Source organism: Nannobrachium achirus (genome assembly GCF_963921795.1).
Source record: "Nannobrachium achirus genome assembly, chromosome: 14".
In the NCBI taxonomy this organism is placed as follows: domain Eukaryota; kingdom Metazoa; phylum Chordata; class Actinopteri; order Myctophiformes; family Myctophidae; genus Nannobrachium; species Nannobrachium achirus.
Genome location: NC_137821.1, coordinates 9,983,389 through 10,002,022, shown reverse-complemented (window position 1 = coordinate 10,002,022; position 18,634 = coordinate 9,983,389). Strand labels below are relative to the sequence as shown.

Here is an 18,634-nt window from a genome sequence, read left to right as displayed (position 1 = left end):
GTCTATGTAATGTAGAGTGTACAAAATGGGGCCCCCGGGAGCCACAGGCGGACTGTTGCTCAGATCCACAGCAAACTTGGCACAAACACTGTTCAGGGGTCTGCCAACAACACAATGGTCATACCCCCCAGGGGCCACACTAGGGGCTTTACTTTACTTTGGATTTGGCGACCGCATCGCCTTACAGTAGCCTACGCTACACATACGCTGCCAAACCCGGCCACAGCCGTGTTAAGGGGTTACCATGATAAATATTAAGCAGGTGCTGTGGTGCTGTGACTATAGAGATACTGTGTAACAATTTGCGTGATTTTTGGATAAAATCTCAAGGAGTAACATCCAAAAACGTGTTTGACATAAGTCGGCCCAAAGGTGGCGCTATAGAAGGCTGATGTGAAAAATGCAGGGCAAAGGTTTATCCTTAGCCTTTAGGGAGTGCGCTTACAAAGTTTGAAACTGATCGGTGAAGTTATAGGTAAAACCTCAAATCGCCCTGTTATAGCGCCACCATGAGGCCGATTTAAAAAAAATCAAGTGGCATTTCTTCCTCGGCCTAGTGGGAACGTGTGTGCGCGATTTCATGATAATTGCACTTTGCGTTTGGGATTTGAGGCATTTTGTTCAAAACAGCTCAATCCTACAAACTTTGGAATCCAATCTTAGCCAATCAGAATGGAATATGCAAAATCGGACAGATCCGTGTCGATCGCATGACTGTCGAGATACTGCCTATTGATTTGTAGGATTTTTGGACAAAATCTGTAAGAGTAGTGCACAGAAATGTGTTTTACAAACATCAGCCACTAGGTGGCGCTAGAAAAGGCCCATTTGAAAAATTTAGGGCAGAGGTTCTAGATCGGCATCCAGGGAATGTGTGTGCTCACTTTGGCAGCGACCGGGCCAACGGCGACTGAGATTAGCTGCACACAAACTGCGAGGACGCACGCACTCACGGACGGACGCACGGACGGACGGACGGACGCACGGACGGACGGACGGACGAAGGGGAAAACATACTGCGATGGCAGGCGATGAAGACAACACATCAAGACAAAGACATTGAAAACATCTACTAAAGAGTTAAAGAGAGGACAGGAAGGAAACATGTGCCAGTGTCAGACGCTGTTTGATAGCAGCGGGAAGACGATCAAATTCCAAGGCAACCTGACAGAGTCCACAAAAATGTCACGCTTTTATAGATGCTTATCGGACATTTAATCTTTTCGATCGTTCGAGAGGGGTTTCATGTTTTGTTTTTTAAAAGGTGCCTGCTTTGAACATTAACAGCGTGCCTGCTTTGAGGTACATGAAAGGAGGAGGGGAGCTATTAACAGGGCGGTGCCCTTGGCCCGACGAAATGCGAGGAAAAGGTCATTCGAGTGAGCGTCTAGGAGGGAAAGCAGTGGTGCAGTGTTAAAGCTGCACTATGGACGCATTTCCAGACAACGTCACACTGATAAGAACCATTATGCAGCGCGCAGGCAGAAGCCAAAAGAACCCCACCACTCATTAGATGCAATCAGGGGGGGAAAAGTGGGACTGAGTTACTAGGGCCCAAGGTGGAGGGGCCTTAATTATTTTATACGTAAGCTATTGAAAAATAGCTGATATACAAGCTCACAGTGCGGGACGAGTGCTTCTGGGGGGGGTCCGTGGAACTAAATATTTTGAGATGGGCCAATATATAATATATATATATATATAATAATAGATGGCCGAATACATATCATTTTGGGGGTCCTTCACATGAAAATGTTTGAGCACCACTGATATAGAAACATGTTTTTTTTTAAACCTTAGAAGGATTTGAAATATTCAAAGCACACATTTTCACGATCTTTCAAAAATAACAGATCTACAAGCTCACAGCACTGCACTCAGTGCCGCGCTGTGAGCTTGTATATCTGCTATTTTTCAATAGTTAAAGTACCCAGGGCCCAGAATTTGGTGCGACACCCCTAGATGCAATGTAAAAGCGGTCACAGCCTCACGTGTAAAAAACGCATTCCCATCAAACTGTCAGGCGCTGTTTTTCTCCCATCGTGGAGGGAGAAGGTTTAGGATGGATGTTTATTGAGATGAAGCAGGGACCCCCACAACTTGTTCATAGATTCCATATAGTTTCATCGTTTGACATAATCATCAGTGTATTTTGGATTCATGTCAGTCTGTGTTTTCAGATATTTAACCACTTGAACCGTTTATAATTAATAAACTTGACATTTCACTCTGTACTTAGTCTGCTCTTTTCCCCCTCTACACCAAACCTCTTTGCCAAAAATAGCCGATCTATGAGCTTGTAGATCGGCTATTTAAGGTTTCTATCACACAAAGATTTGGAGGACGACCTGTAGTAACTCTGAGGACACCCTTGTAAACAATTACAGCGATTCTCAAAGCAGTAGTCCTCCCGAAAAAAAAACATACTGTTTGTCGCCTCACCAGCCGCCTCACCAGCCAGCCAACCCACAAGAGAAGATTGAATGAACAGAAACCAACGCTCCCCAAAACAACAGGTTTTGGGGGATCTGTTGGGAATGGATTACATGAATCCGGCGCCTGCGCGTGCAGTCTCAAGGTTTGTGAACAAAACATCTGTCTCTATGTAACTTTCTTGTCTATCCCAGATTTTTTTTTTTTTTTGGTAAATTAAAGCCCTACTTCATCATACAAAAGTGCTGCACAAAAGTAGTGAAAATAGCAGATCTACAAGCACACAACGCCTCACGACATACAGATGTGACATTTCAAAACTTCAGCATTTCCTGTACTTTTCCTGCACTTGTTTTCCAAGGTTCTTTTCACTGTTAAGCCCTGCTCATTCTTCTCTTTTGTTACTGAAAACAAAAGGCACTTTTTGACACTTTTTTTCATTGGAAATAAGAAACTGAATAGCATTTACATAACAGCACCTTGGAAAATGCCATCTCACTGTCAATGTTCTAACAATTTACTGACAATCCAATGTCTTGCTGATGGCATGACTTGTGAAGTTCACAAGTGATCTGTACAAGGTTTGCACCCCACAACGACGATATTCTAGTCTATACCATACAGATTGGACAGAATGACATTAAAATAAATGAACATACAGTAGTGCCACTTTGAAGCAAAGCACATTGCTTGAATAAAATGTACTCAAGTTACCTGCACAGCACAGCGTGAAAGATAAGAAGCGGTCTATCAGAGCCAAATGGGGCCTCTGGCCCTTTAAACAACACCCCCCCTCCCCCTCCCGATAGCCCCATTCATTGTGTGCAGGCATGTTTTTGTGAATGGGATGCAGAGAGAGAGAGAGAGAGGCGGGGGCGGAGAGAGAGAGAGAGAGAGAGAGAGAGAGAGAGAGAGAGAGAGAGAGAGAGAGCCAGACAGACAGACAGAGAAAGATGGATGGTGTAGGTACAGACTGAGGAGGAGGCAGAGAGAGGGATCCCCCACCATGAATACCAACAGACATTCGTCCCTGTCGTGCTCGGGTGGAAACCTTGTGTGTAACAAAGAAGAAAAACGGTTCATTCTGTATTATTGAACATGTGAAAAAATTGCCGATCTACAAGCTCACAATGCGTCACGTGTACGATGAAGTAGGGTGTTGATTTACATAAAAGGTTTTATATATGCTGTATATATATATATATATAGCACACACACACACACACACACACACACACACACACACACACACACACACACACACACACACACACACACTGTACATATAGAATAGAGTATCTAAAGAGCTTGAGAGACAAGGAGACCCCTGTTATTGAACACTATAGTCTATTAGCAAAGATAACTTCATTTTTGGTTTAGCAAAAACAAACACCAAGGATTTTGCTGTGTAAGGTCACAACCGACAGGGTCCGTTTGTACACCGACCGTGTCTCTGAATGCCAACACATTCTGGCAGGCGAAACTGTAGCCGATGACTAATGTCTGATTTGCTGCCTTTAAAGCAAATCGGGCAGACTTTGCAAGCTATTTCTGTTATTTCGTTCCACTTCTAAATGGATAAGCTCTCCCATGGATAGGAATATAAACTCAAAGCTATGACACATAGTGCAGTGCCTCCTAGATATTAATAGTAAGGAACAATTCTTTCTAATTTTGTTGACAGAAAGCTGCTGTGATTTTTCCTCTCGACGTGACATCTCACTGTCATCAACACTGACTAGTAAGTAGGTAGGTAGGTAGGTAGGTAGGTGTACTTTTGAGCTACGGTAGGTAGGTACTGTCAAGGGAGGTAGGTAGGTAGGTAGGTAGGTAGGTAGGTAGGTAGGTATGTAGGTAGGTACAGTAGGTATGTACTGTCGAGCTGAGTTAGGTAGGTACTGTCAAGGGAGGGAGGTAGGGAGGGAGGTAGGTAGGTACAATAGGTAGGTACAGTAGGTAGGTACTAGGTAGGTAGATAGATAGATGTAGATAGATACAGATGATAGATCGAGATGGACGCACGCACGCTCACGCTCTCTCTCACACACACAGGCTTAATGCAGGGTCTGATTCCGCAGTCAGTCTGTCAGTCAGTCCCCTTCCTCCCCTCTGGTTGGACTCTTGCTGGCCCAGTGCCAGAGCGACACGCGCACACACACACACACACACACACACATACACAAAGCCACCCAGACCAGACCCAGATGATCAGAACATGATGACGATAAGCAGGGATGTGCAAAGAGAGGCAGGGGCTGAAATTTCTAAAAGGGCCTTTTGGTGAAAATATCAGACCTCCAAGCTCACAATGCGTTGCGCTGCGAACACGTTGTGAGTTGGAGGTCGGCTATTTTTGATACTTGAAACTACATTAAACTAAGTATAATCAAGTGAATACTGGAGATGTGGCGTAACGGCATGGAGTTCTACACAGAGAGGGCAATTACTTCAACATAAGATGCTGCATTCAAGTTCATGATAGTTTGGACAAGGCAATTCTCTTAAATGTTGCCTTCAGGAATGGCATGGAAAGGGCTTTCACTATAGTAAAAACTGCATTCATACTGTAGTCTGGAGAGGGCACTTATTACAGACAGGTATAAGGGCAGGGGCTCAAGCCCCCTTTGATGTCTATGTGTGCACGTGCATGACGATAAGGCAACATCTGGTCCAGCCCGCTGCATTTAATAACTCACATATTTCACCCTTTCACATCACCCTTTCCCCCCTGTGACGGCTGAGACGTCATTTGGATGAGGAAAAAAAAGAAAGACAAAAAGAAAACAATCCATGGTTGTGGCAAAAGAAATGACCACGTAACCACTTGAACTCCATAATGTGGTTTAGTGGAGTCCCTCAGGGCTCTATGCTGGTGTCTTTTCAGTTTGGAGATATTGTATAGGGGAAGCTTTTGCTTGAAAACTAGCAGATCGACAAGCTCACAATTAATACATAAATATTTTCAGCAAAAGCTTTTTTCCACAATACAGATGCTGAGTTTTAAGTGGTTAAACCCTATTTGGAAAATAAATGCAAAAGATACATATCCTAATAGTAGATGGACTTGGGTTGAGCCTACTTTCGCGCGAGAGTGAGAGAGAGTCGAGATTTCAACGTGAGTTGAAAGTTCACAGCTTTACGACAATAACGGCGGCACTGGGTGGGAATAAACTTTCTGACTAAAGGCATTGGCCGCAAGCAGACATGTAGCGAAAAACGTTACTTTTGAGCGAGATAAATAAGCGGATTAACAATTGAACCATGCACATGCTCCTGTCTAAAGCCCTGGTCGGGTAGGACAGATCGAGCCAAAATGGAATATACTGCATCTTTTGAAAAAATAACAGCTATGGGGAGCAAATAACTAGGCTAGTTTTAAAAGTATAAGAAAGCCTTCTGAGCCAAAATTCAAAATCTGAGTTGCCCACTTCTTGCACCTGCTGAGACCCATCCCCAAATGAGCCCCTGAATGAATACAGAGTCCAATCTATGAGGTCTTTAAGGTCTGTTTGCTAAATAAGAACACGTAGCATAAATAGAAAACTAACAATGTCATGTTATACGCACCAACCTCGTTATGATCCTCCTAAGGGGGGGGGGGGGAGGGAATGCTGCAAAGACACATCCCCACCCCCCCCCCCCCCCCCCCCCCCAGAAATACTATTTCATTCACAGTTTCCGTTCATTCATCAGCTTGTGTGCACTGCAGCGTATCAGCTAAGAGCACACGCCTCAGTTCGATCGAGAGGAGGGGGGGCTGGGTGGTGGGTGGGAGGGAGGGAGGGAGGGAGGGCTGAGAGAGAGAGAGAGAGAGAGAGAGAGAGAGAGAGAGAGAGAGAGAGATGATAGATAGGGAAGGAGACAGAGGCGGGGGAGACGCAGAGAGAGAGAGAGAGCAGAGGTGTCAATTGGGGTATGGCAAGCTATGGCAGCTGCCATGCCTTGGCCTAAAGGGGGGAAATAATAAAATGTACTTTTCCATCGTGCCTGTTGCTAAGGTATGGCAACATGACTGGTGTCTTGAACGCGCGCGAGGGCGCGCGTGCAAGACACCAGTCATGTTGCCATACCTTAACTGACGCTGCTGAGAGAAAGAGAGAGAGAGAGAGAGAGAGGGGGTGCTTTGGAGGGGAGGGGGGGGGGGGGGAGGGTGAATCTTATCAATGAAAGCGCTCCCTGCCTACGTCAATGGGGGGGCCTCTGACGTAGCGCGGGTCACGTGGCTTCAGGGGGAGAGAGGGAGGGAGGGCGCGCCGTTATAAGTATCCGGCGCTGTCCAAGGTTCTGAAAATACCTCCCTGAAAAAAGAGAAAAACCCCAGCGCACGCAGCGTCATAAACTCACTGTAGAGAAGTCTACTGAAAGTGTACCAAAGCACATCACCTCACACAGGCAGGCACTGAGGCACAACGCATCCACATGCAGACTGACTATAAAAGGCAGTCTGTGTAGACATATTGCTGACAGCTGTATATGCTTTGGCATCTCTCTCTTGTTGCGAGCAACACGCTTATTGATGCGCTGAGAGTGACAGAGGGTTGAAGAGCGTTTTTGGTCTGGTGCAACAGAGGCAAAGGAAGAAGGAATCCCCCTTTCTCAACTCAGCAGCTGCTCTCTTACAAATTAAGGTAAGTGCTTAAATGTATAGGCTTATATGGGCTATTCGTTATTAGTATTATTATTTACTTATTATTATATCGTCACTGTCAGGAAGAAACCTCGTATCTCCAAGTTTCAAATGTGTATGTTTTATTATTTTTTGGGTCAATTAAAGCCCTACTTCATCATACAAAAGTGTCACACAAAAAGTAGTGAAAATAGAAGATCTACAAGCACACAACGACTCGCATCGCGAGGCGTTGTGTGCTTGTAGATCGGCTATTTTTTTAAATCGTTTCTAAAACAATAACCAAAAAAAGTAAGGTTTCGGACATACACGGTTTCTACTCGACATATTATCAGCCTCTATTGTTATTATTTTCTGTAGTTTGCGCATTTGTTTTTGTTTCGCTGCTTAATTTGCTTTGTTGGCCATTGTACTGTAATTGGGATATTTAACTTTTCTGCAATGTTGGTTTATTAGAAACAATGTTTGATTAAGCAAGTTTGGTTATAACTGAACCAGATACAATACAATGGCCGCAATTAGTAGCCTATGATGATTATAGCGGACATCATTGTCCGTCCATCACCACCATCATAATCATTACCATCCTCATCTCATCATAATCATTATCATCCTCATCTCATCATAATCATTACCATCCTCATCATAATCATTATCCTCATCATAATCATTACCATCCTCATCATAATCATCATTACCATCATCATCTCCAACGTCATCAATCAACACCGCCCGTATACACCCCTTTAATTATCATTAATTAATGATTAATTAATTAACGTAGGTAATAATCCCACGCTACCAGATCACAAATAAAGACATCAGTTTTGTCGAGTAAAGGTTTATGCATTAATGGTTTCACACCAGTTGCCAGTATAAAAAAGTTGACTGTTTACACACATTCGTGCATGTGCATATTTATGTTCTTGTGTGTACATAGCCTATGTTATGCGACATGATTGTGTGTGTGTGTGTGTGTGTGTGTGTGTGTGTGTGTGTGTGTGTGTGTGTGTGTGTGTGTGTGTGTGTGTGTGTGTGTGTGTGTGTGTGTGTGTGTGCGCTCATTTCGTTCATGTGGCGCTATCCGAGGTGCTGAAAGAAATGTCTCAGGCGCAAACACGTCATAAAGTGCATCAGAAACAAAAATCCAGATTTTCCCTATAAATGAAGCTAAACATGGATCATGTATTTGCAGCATGATTGCATTTGATCGTCCATAAACAACAGTTTTCCTTTTGTCAACAACATTTATGCTGCGTTATTATAGCCTACTGTAGCACACAATGTGTCGCACACCCAGTGCCCATAAACACTGTCGTCGGGGTGGAAACCTCGTATGTCAAAAAAGAAAAACTTTTCAGGTTAAAAAAGAAAAAGAAAAAAAAAACGCAATTAATAACAGATCTACAAGTTCAAGAGCTTTCAGATCTGCATCTCGTCACTGTCAGGAAGAAACCTCGTATCTCCAAGTTTCAAATTGTGTATGTTTTTTGGTCAATTAAAGCCCTATACTTCATCATACTTAAGTGTCGCACAAAAGTAGTGAAAATAGCAGATCTGCAATCACACAACGCCTCGCGGTCCGAGGCGTTGTGGGCTTGTAGATCGGCTATTTTTTCACTATTTTAAATTGTTTCTAAAATAAATTCAAAAAAGTAAGGTTTCAGAATTCGGACATACAAGGTTTCTACACGACAACGACGATCTGCTACTGTTGGTGCTTGTGTGTGACAATGCATGCATTATTTATGAGGTCGTTATAATTTGTGAAAAAGAAAACAAAAGTTAGAATATGGGGAGATACGAGGTTTTCGACAGCGACGACATGCGCTGGTCAAGGCAGGTCAGTGCGCTGTGCAGTGTTTAGGCTATGATGAGACAAGCCATCTGTGTTATTATCATCTGGAGGATAAACACTAGGGGACCAGGATCTTTTAATCCCTCGAGGTTGGATGGGGCACAGCTTAATATGATACACAGATTACAGCCCTCAGATTGATTTATTACCTCTGGGACAATTTTTTATTTTATTTTATTTTTTCTATCCGGATGATCATGTTAAAAGGGCGAAATGGAGATGATTGCCTTGTCTGCCAGTGCACAGAGATGTTATCTTTTAATCAAGGCTTCACTTTAATAGAACAATCTGCCTCGGCACTTGTTGCACCTCAAAACTCAAGATTCAAGCAACGTCTTTGTTTTTCATTGTGTCATGTAATTCACATTAATTAAATGCCTCATGCCGTCATCAATGATAATAGCCTATTATACATCGTCAAAAAAGACTATGCAGAATGTGAAATGTCGCAACAATGCGCACTGGTCGTGCTCCGTTGCGCTGCGCATTCTCTTCATTAAAGACGGACAGGTCGCGTGATTGGCTGGTTGGTTGCTAGGGAGACAGACAGGACAGCATTGTTGAAATCTGTTCTCTGGACCACTTAGGATAGGAATAGGAACCACAAGCACAAAGGCTTTACTGTTTGTTTAGATCTTTGAGAGAATCTCGGAGTAAGCCTAACTCCAATTAATGAATGAATTAATGAATGAACGAATTAATTAATTCATTCATTCGTTCATTCATTCAGTGTCTCTCTCTCTTTTCACTATTTTAAATCGTTTCTAAAATAATAACCAAAAAGTAAGGTTTCGGACATACAAGGTTTCAAAGAGATAGAGATAGAGATAGAGATAGAGAGATAGATAGATACCTTTATTATCCCAAGGGGGAAATTCAGTTGTCCAGCTGTAGCACAGCAGTATACAGTTACACTGTTACAGAGAAGTAAAGATAGATAAGAGTAAAAAACAAGAGCAGTACAGTACCAAAAAAGAGAAGGTGCATCAATAGAGGGGGCGAATTATATATAAGTATATATACATTATATATATATATATATATATATATATATATATATATATATATATATATATATATATATATATATATATTCCCTCCTCCAACAACCCCACCACGTTGCGTATTGCTTTGTTATGAAAATGTACAGTAAGTGGATTGCTGCTGCAAAAATTAAATAGCTGTTTGTGTTCTTCTTTACAATGCTGCCCATCTTTAATAAAGCCTTTCTTGGCAGTGAACCCCGCCCACCACATTAAGTGGCTATTGGAAGCCTCAACGACCGACCCAGCCCCAGGAACAGAACATGACAGAACCCAGCCCTTCTGAACGTCTTTCCATCCCGTCATTAAATCATAAAAGCATTGATTAGTACGTCGTTATGTGGAGCTGCCTAATACATTTTTTAGGAGACCGGCTGTCTTGCATTGATGAGCCATTCATGATTCATGTAGTTTAGTAAACAATCATGTACAAGAAACAAAAAAAAAGGAACATTTCGTCAATTTCGGGCAGAAACCTCGTATCTCCAAGTTTCGAATTTGTAGTTTTTTTTCCGCAAAGCTCACAAGCTCACAACGCCTCGCGGTGCGAGGCATTGTGTGCTTGTAGATCGGCTGTTTTCACTAGTTTAAATACTTTTTTAAAATGATAAATACAAAACGGTTTCCACCCAACAACGACAGTTTTCAGAACATAAAAAATAATAGAAACCCCTTGTTTTTACATTTTACATTTTGAAAAAGAAGTGGTTAAAAGCATATGTTTCTTATTATTTCTATAGGCTTAAAAGGCTTCTTTGACATGTTTTCCTCTCTTTGTTTAGTTTTCCTCCAGTTGTCTCCCTCTCCACCACCCCCTGCCACCAGCTGTGCGTCCCCCCCACCCCGTCCTGAGCGACCATGCTCGGGTACCGCGACGCCTCAAGTGCCCTCACGCTCTTGGTCCTCCTGGTCGTGGCGTCCTGCCTTCCCCTCTCCACGCCGATCCCCATCAACGCCCCCGGATTCGGCGGCGGCAGCAGCCGTCACAGGGCTGCCTCTCCCACGGGAGAGCTAGCGACCCCGGTAGCAGGGGACGGGGAGAGGCGGAGCGACGACTCGAGCTCCTTACCGAAAGGAGGGGCGACGACGGCAGGAGAGGAGGAAGAGGACGAGGATGAGCTCTTCAAAGACGTGGATCCCAAGACGCTGGCGGCGGTCTTGCTGGAGGCGCTGAACAAGCCCAAGCAGGCAGAGAGGAGGACGGACGGGGTACGGCGGGAGGGGACGGAGGGGGAGAGAGCGGAGCCCACCGCGGAGCCGACACAGGTGGAGGAGGAGGAGAAGGGAGAGGCAGCGAGAGCAGCCGAGAGAGCGAACCGCGATGGGCGGCACGAGCTGGAGCTGGTGATGGCCGCGGCGGCAGCGCAGGGGAGAGAGGAGCGGGAGAGAGCCGAGGAGGAGGAGAGGAAGAGGGCGCGCGAGGAGGAGGAGAGGATGACGGAGAGAGTGACGAGCCGCACCACTAGCCAGACGGTGGCGGTGAAAGCCAAGCAAGCCTCCGACGGGAGAGCAGGGGAGGAGGAGGAGCTAGGGGCTCCAGGTAGGGATGGTACCATATGAACATTTCACATCACGATTATTGAGACAAAAGAAATCATGATTTCCGATATTATCGCGATGATCAAAATCCATTATCCTGGGGCGGAACATTTTCCCAAAAATAGCCGATCTACAAGCTCACAACACGTCACAACGCATTGCAACGCGTCACAACGCGGCGCGTTGTGAGCTTGTAGATCGGCTATTTTTTGGTAAAGACATTTGATAGAGTTAAAAAAGACTGTATCAAGTACATATATTATATTATAGAGGGTTTAAGTGGTATCGAATATGCAGCTCGGCAAATAAAAGGAGAATTGATCCCAGTGCATGACGGAGGACGATATCACGATAAATTAAATCTCCACAATACGATTATCGCAATTGTTTTTTATCATGATAAACGATAACATCACTTATCGTCCCTTCCCTAGCTCCAGGCAGCCCGCGGAAAAGTGACAGCGGCGGAGAGGAGGAGGAGGAGGAACAGCTGAGCCCGGAGGAGGTGCAGAACCTGGAGAGGATGATGAAGAAGTTCCAGAGCTACAGCGGCGCCACCAAGCGGGAACGAGACTCCCAGGTCGGCGAGAGGGAGACCTACAACGAGGTCCTGCCCGCGCACAAAGGGGGCGACCTGGCCATGTCCAAGAAGAAGATGAAATGGCAGGAGGAGACGCAGAAGGCCATGCACGTCCCCACGTTCAGGGGAGGCAACTTCATGGACGACTTTCAAGACGACAACGGCCTCGGCGACGGCGCCAACGAGAGCCCGCCCCCTCCGCCGCCGGAGAACGACGTGATGGAAGAGGACGAGCCAGAGGGAGCGGAGGAAGGGGACGAGGAGGACGAGGAGGAAGAGGAGGAGGTGCTGAGCCCCGCAGAAGAGGAGGCGAGGGCCAAAGCCGAGCAGGAGGAGGTGCGGCGTCAGGCCGCCGAGGCGCAGAGGGCCAAGGCGGAGGAGGAGAAGCTGGCCGACATCGCCTCCGACATGCTCCTCCGGTACATGGTCAAGCAGAACGCCGGCGGCAACGGGAGGTACGCGCCGCCCGGCGGGAGGCATCACTCCCCGTCCCGGTCCAACAACGCGGCCGAGGACAAGCGCTCCGACGAGGAGCAGGAGGAGGCGACGACGGACGAGGACGACGACATCGACCCCCAGACCATCGACAAGCTGATCGAGATCTCCAGCAAGCTGCACCTTCCCGCCGACGACGTCGTGGACATCATCAGCGACGTGGAGAAGAAGAAGAAGAAGGATGTGGCGCCCGAGATGGCGTCGTCGCCTCCCCCTCGCCAGCGCCCCCTGATGCCCCCGTTGTCCTCCCAGTCGTCCTCCTCGGCGTCCGTCAACGGCATTTTGCCGTCGTCCAAGCAAGACTCTCTGGCTGCCAACCCCCTGAAGGCCTGGTTCCTGGAGAAACCGCCCGCCAAATCGTCGCTGGCCACCGAGGACTTCTGGACCAAACCCCGGAAGCCTCTGTCAAGCGCTCAGGACTTCTGGCTCAAGCCGCAGACGTCCTTTCGGGCCAGTTACGCGCCTTACTCCCCCTACGCGTCCTACTACCAACAGAAACCCTACCGCGGCTACTATCCTATCTACTTCCCTCCTCCTCCTCAAAAGGCCAAACCGCGCTACTACGCCCCCTACGACGACCTCCTGGGCCGCTCGGCGGCGGCCTACGACTATGGTTATTCCCCGAAGCGGCGCTTCCGCAACTGGCGGGTGACCCCGGCGAGTCTTCTTCGGCGAAACCCCTACTACGCCGACTACGTCTACCCGTCGTTCCCCAAGCTGCGCTCGCCTCCGCGGCTGGCCGGAGTCGCTCCTCCTCCCCGCCGGCGGAGCGGGTTCTACTACCGGCCCCCGGCGCCCGCCATGACCAGGGCCGATGATTACTACGGTGGCCAGAGAGGGAACCAGGCAGGCGGCAGCGACGACGGCGATGACGACCGCCTGGACAGCTACATTCAGCAGATCCTCATGAAGCGGCCGCAGATGGTCCAGTGAAGGAGGGATCGTTTAAAAAGTGCTGTTTCTCAATAGCTGGTTCCAGGTCTGTAGCACTGAGAGTGTACAACCGGAACCTTTATTTATTTATTTGTATTTATTTTTTGTTATCTTTGGGACCCCAAACTACACTGTAGGGTTCCGTTCATACGCTCTCAGAGTTACAGACCCCACGAGGGTCCATTTGGACCCCCTGGTGGGCCCACGGACCGGACGTTGCGAAACAGTGGTTCAAAAGAGAGACCGAATGAGGTGTGTGGGAGGAGAGCGGAGATCGAAAGACTTTCATTCAGATTTTGTTAGGTTTTTGTTTTAGCGTCAGTTCGTCTTTCGGTGGACCATTTGATTCAGGTTCTCCCCGTGTATTTCCATGTGTTCTTGGTCCATTCATGATGTACAGTTTGACGTGAAGAACATTTATGCAGAGTGAAGACTTGCTTGTTTTTTGTTCTTGCTCTTTGATTCAAATGAGACCGGGGGTTGGAAGAGCAGGAAACGGGACGAACAACGCATGTCTCCCCTCCGAAGGGACTGAAGGCGCTTTCCAGAGAGACATGACACGGTTTACATCCCATAATAGAACCTTTCATTGGACCACCCAGCGTAATGGCCTTCTCCTTTGCCATGTTTGGACATTCTCATATGCCTGCAATGGTAGATCAGGGGTCTTCAACAGGGGGTCCGGGATCCCTAGGGAGTTCTCAGAGTCACTACAGGGGGTCCTCCAAATCTTTGTGCGATAGAAACTTTTTTTATATTAACCACTTGAATCCTAGCGTCCATATTCTGAGAACTTTAAACAAACATAGCCGATCTACAAGCTCACAACGCCTCGAAGCTTGTAGATCGGCTATTTTCGGCAAAGAGCTTTGGTGTAGAGGGGGAAAAAAGAGCAGACTAAGTACAGTGAAAGGTCAAGTTTATTAATTATTGACAGTTCAAGTGGTTAAATATCTGAAAACACGAATTGACAAAATACACTGATGATCGTGCTGTCAAACAATGAAACTATATGGAATGAAAAGGTTGTGGGGGTCCCTGCTTCATCTCTCTCTCTCAACTAAGGGGTCCTTGGCCTGAAAACGTTGAAGACCCCTGTGGTAGATAGTTAAACTGGTGGTTGCCTGTGCTGTCAAAGAGCCGTTATACTACGTTGAGTGAGACTAGAGCATAGAACATAGCAGTTCTACGCTTACCTATTGCGTACAACATGCTTTAAGAATCTGTCATTCACTCGCATGAAGAGAAAGGCCTGAGAAGGTTTTCAGGCGAAAATGGATTTCAGTTGGTTTCAAAATGCTTGATCGAAGTGCTTAAGGGGTGCCTAAACCAAACGGTCTTGGTGAAATTATTCGCAATTGTTTCCCCACAAATATTCAAAACAGACCAATTTCAAATCCAGAAACGGTCAACAATCATACAGTAACTGGCGTTAAATGTTCGAGCCAAAATGACAAGGCATTCAAGCTTTGGTAAAACATTTTGAGACCGGATGGTAAAAGCCAAGCCTTATTATCATCTCATGTTTTTAAAAGGGCAGGGAGGTTTGTATAGTGCTATCATTTCAATGACACATTGTTGTTTGTAGAAAACTAACTAGCAAAAAATATATATATATATTTTTGAACTATTGCACCTTTTCATATAATACTCATTATTAGTGTGTCCGCCAAAGCTCTTTATAATGAAATATTACGTGGGGGGAACAGAAAAAAAAAACATGTTTCATACAAAGGGCTGTGAAGGAAGGCTACAGTGCAACTATAAAGGTCTGGATGACTCATTCCTTTGCATAACTCCAATTACCTTGTTGCCATGGTGCATTCGCTGGGTCAGAATGTGTATGGGATTCTTCACAGTCCGGCGCTTTCTTCCACAGAGTCAAACCAACTGGCAGTGGTGGAAAAATATGTTTTACGTAAGTCCGGAATTCAAACTGTACTTGCGTAAAAGTACAAAAGTATTGGTGTCAAAATATACTTAAAGTACCAAAAGTTGGAAGTACTCATTGTGCAGAATTTCCCAGTTTTCAAATGCATACATTGTATAATATTTTTTTTGAAAATAGCAGATCTACAAGATCCCACAAGAATGTGAGCTTGGACATCTGCTATTTTTAAACATTTTTGAGAAATCGTAAGAATCGTAAGAACTCAGCATTTGTGAGATCAGAGTGGAAGAATGTCCCATACAATTTGAACCAAGACCCATCGAGATTTAAGATCAGTGTTTTTATTTCCATATCGTCACTGCTTCATCATACAAGGCTGTCGCTCAAAAGTAGTGAAAACAGCCGATTGTAGATCGGCTGTTTTCACTAGTTTAAATCATTTTTAAAATGACAAATGCGAAACGAACGGTTTTGGACATACAAGGTTTTCATCGGACAACGACGATATACGTTTTTCCCACGTATCATTACTCACCATACAGTGTGTCCCTCTATTATAATTTACATTACAATGTTGTCTTGGCTTTTATACCGCATGGTCATCCTTTATTGTCATATTCGATTTTTTTTTTTTATATATATATTTCTAGACAACAATTGTAAATGTGATGCGTAGACATTCCATACTTGGATGCAGTTGTTTTGAAATGTCGTTGCCTTATTGTTGGGAGCATTTTCTCTGTAAAGCATTCTATAAGTCTTCAGTTATCGGCGAACACATCGAATCGGTTCATTTCTAGAATCGTTTTATTTCTGAATATTGACTGTTTTAAAACCAATGGTTCTCAAAACCTTTCCATTTCAAAGACCCCCAGCTTCGTATACATTAGACTACAGACCACCTCTGGAGTTACAGATCTGTAAAGGGTCCATTTGGTTTCTAACTATCAATCATTTAGCTGGGATGGGACTCCCTAGTTCACCCTCAAGGACCCCCCGGGGGTCCCTGGACCACACTTTGAGAACCGCTGACTGTTTTGAACCATAAAGAGGACATTATAAAAAAAAAGCTCTGTGGTATTCAACACAAACTGAAATGGACTTGAAATGGCCGAAGGCCCCGAGATTCCACTGTCAAAATGACTCTACTGCTGTGATGTGATTGATTATATCGACCTTATTCATTTGTGACGTTGAAAGGAAAGTAGGGGCTGAGCAGAGTGTAATTTCCATTCTTTACATCGGTATCCATCTTTGATCAGGAGTCAAATTCAGGAAAGAAATCAACCAATAAGCTAATCTTCCCTTTTGTTTCAAACATGCGGCATTTGGAATTTATGTTCAAATCGTATTAATATTGTCAACTCAAGCTCATGGCTAAGTGTTCTGAATCTTTAAAAAAAAGGAAAAAAATAATATTTTTCATTGTTAATTCATCTCTTCATTTGAGAGTACAACTGTTAAATGTGTACACTCGCAAAGTTACAAATGGAGGTCTTTCACTGCAAAACATCCGCATTTCCCACACCAAAACAAAACGATGGCACCGACAATCTCGTGGTGAGACTATAATTCCAATGCAAGGTCACACTGGTGAAATTAGCTTGGGGAGGTTGTTTATGAATATGTAACATTGAATGTAAAACTTTTGATGACGTTTTCACTGTCACTGAAGACACATTATTGAAAGTCTGATGACGTGTTCAAACAAAGCCTACGCGGTATAGTCTTGTATGTTTTATGTCCGGAAATGTGTAGATCGACAAGCCGATCGACAAGATCACAATGCAGCGCGATGCGTTGGCGATCGACTCGTTAGCTCGTTAGTTTGTCGAGCGACTGCTTTTTGTTCCTACGAAACGGAGCTAATGGAGGAATGGAGGGAGGAGGAAGGGGAATAAAAGCAAAAGCATTTTCTCATTTTTGATAGAACTTTGTTTTTTATAGTGAAAGAATGGGGTGAGACTGAGAGTTAAAAATGGCAATCATGAGAGGAGAACGGGGGGAGGGAAGTGTCTGCACGTTTATCTGTATTCTTGCATCTAAAATGTACTTGCTTCTTCCGAAGACTTTGAACAAAGCATCCCGAAAAAAGTATTAAAAAAAAATCGAAAAGATAACGGAAACAATGACGTTAGCGCACCTGCCGCAGAGTCCCCGTTTGAGTCTTGTAATGAGAAAAATGTCGTCCAATGGTCTTTCTAGATGTACTTTGTTGTTAAAGTATGGTACGTTGATAGAACACATGCGTCTGCAGGATGTACTGTAAATATGCCGCATGTCCAATGACTAGTTTTGCTACACAGAGAGAAACAAATAAAGTCAACTATTTTTATTAAGAAAAATGCTCTTCTTGTGAGTTATTTTGTGGATGTTGTAATTATCAGTGTTTGTAATTATCAGTGGTGTTAAGTAACTAAGTACATTTACTTAAGTGCCGTACTTAAGTACAATTTTGAGGTATTTGTAATTTACTTGAGTATTTCCAATTTCCAATACTTTTACTTCGAACTCCACTACATCTCAAAGGCAAATATTGTACTTTTACTCCACTACTACTAGTTACTTTGCAGATATAAATTATAATATTACAAAACCTACATTAACCATTTTAGTCCTATTGTATACCTAGGCTATTTAAAAAAATGTACTTTTTACTTTTGGTACTTTAAGTACATTTTGATGCCAACACTTTCCTACTTTTACTCAAGTACATTTTGAATTACGGACTTTTACTTAGTCTTATGCCTCATTCACATACAGAAAAGCCAAGCTAATGGTTTGCTTGGTAATTCAATGTATTCTCTATGCAAACAAGCTTTTAAAATTTCCAAGCTGGAAAAAAAGCTTGGACATTTTTAAAGCTGGTTTGCATAGAGAATACATTGAATTACCAAGCAAACCATTAGCTTGGCTTCTCTCAGTGTGAATGCAGCATTAGAGTATTTCTACATTGCAGTATTGACACTTTTACTTACATAAAAATGGTAATTATTCCTTTCAGCACATTTAACCCCTTTAACCCTGGCATCACTATTTTGGGCATGTCATTATAGACCACAACATAATAATAATTACTATTCGAAAATAGCATATCTACAAGCTCACGACAACGCTTTACATGTTGTGAGCTTGTAGATTGTCTGTTGTTTTAAAGTTGTTTTAAATTCAAATCATAGCTACTGTGTGCAGTTGACAATTAGACAGTAGCTACTGTAAGTGTATACAAAATGTA

The 18,634-nt window shown here is 44.3% G+C and overlaps 1 protein-coding gene across 1 annotated transcript; it reads left to right on the top strand.

Moving 5' to 3' along the window:
* Positions 1-10,819: 10,819 nt before the first annotated feature.
* On the top strand, positions 10,820-13,508 carry vgf (VGF nerve growth factor inducible; the record flags this gene model as incomplete). Its single annotated transcript, XM_080741360.1, has 2 exons — positions 10,820-11,501; positions 11,935-13,508. 2 exons carry the CDS (start codon positions 10,820-10,822, stop codon positions 13,506-13,508), a joined length of 2,256 nt encoding a protein of 751 aa, XP_080597486.1.
* Positions 13,509-18,634: the final 5,126 nt, after the last annotated feature.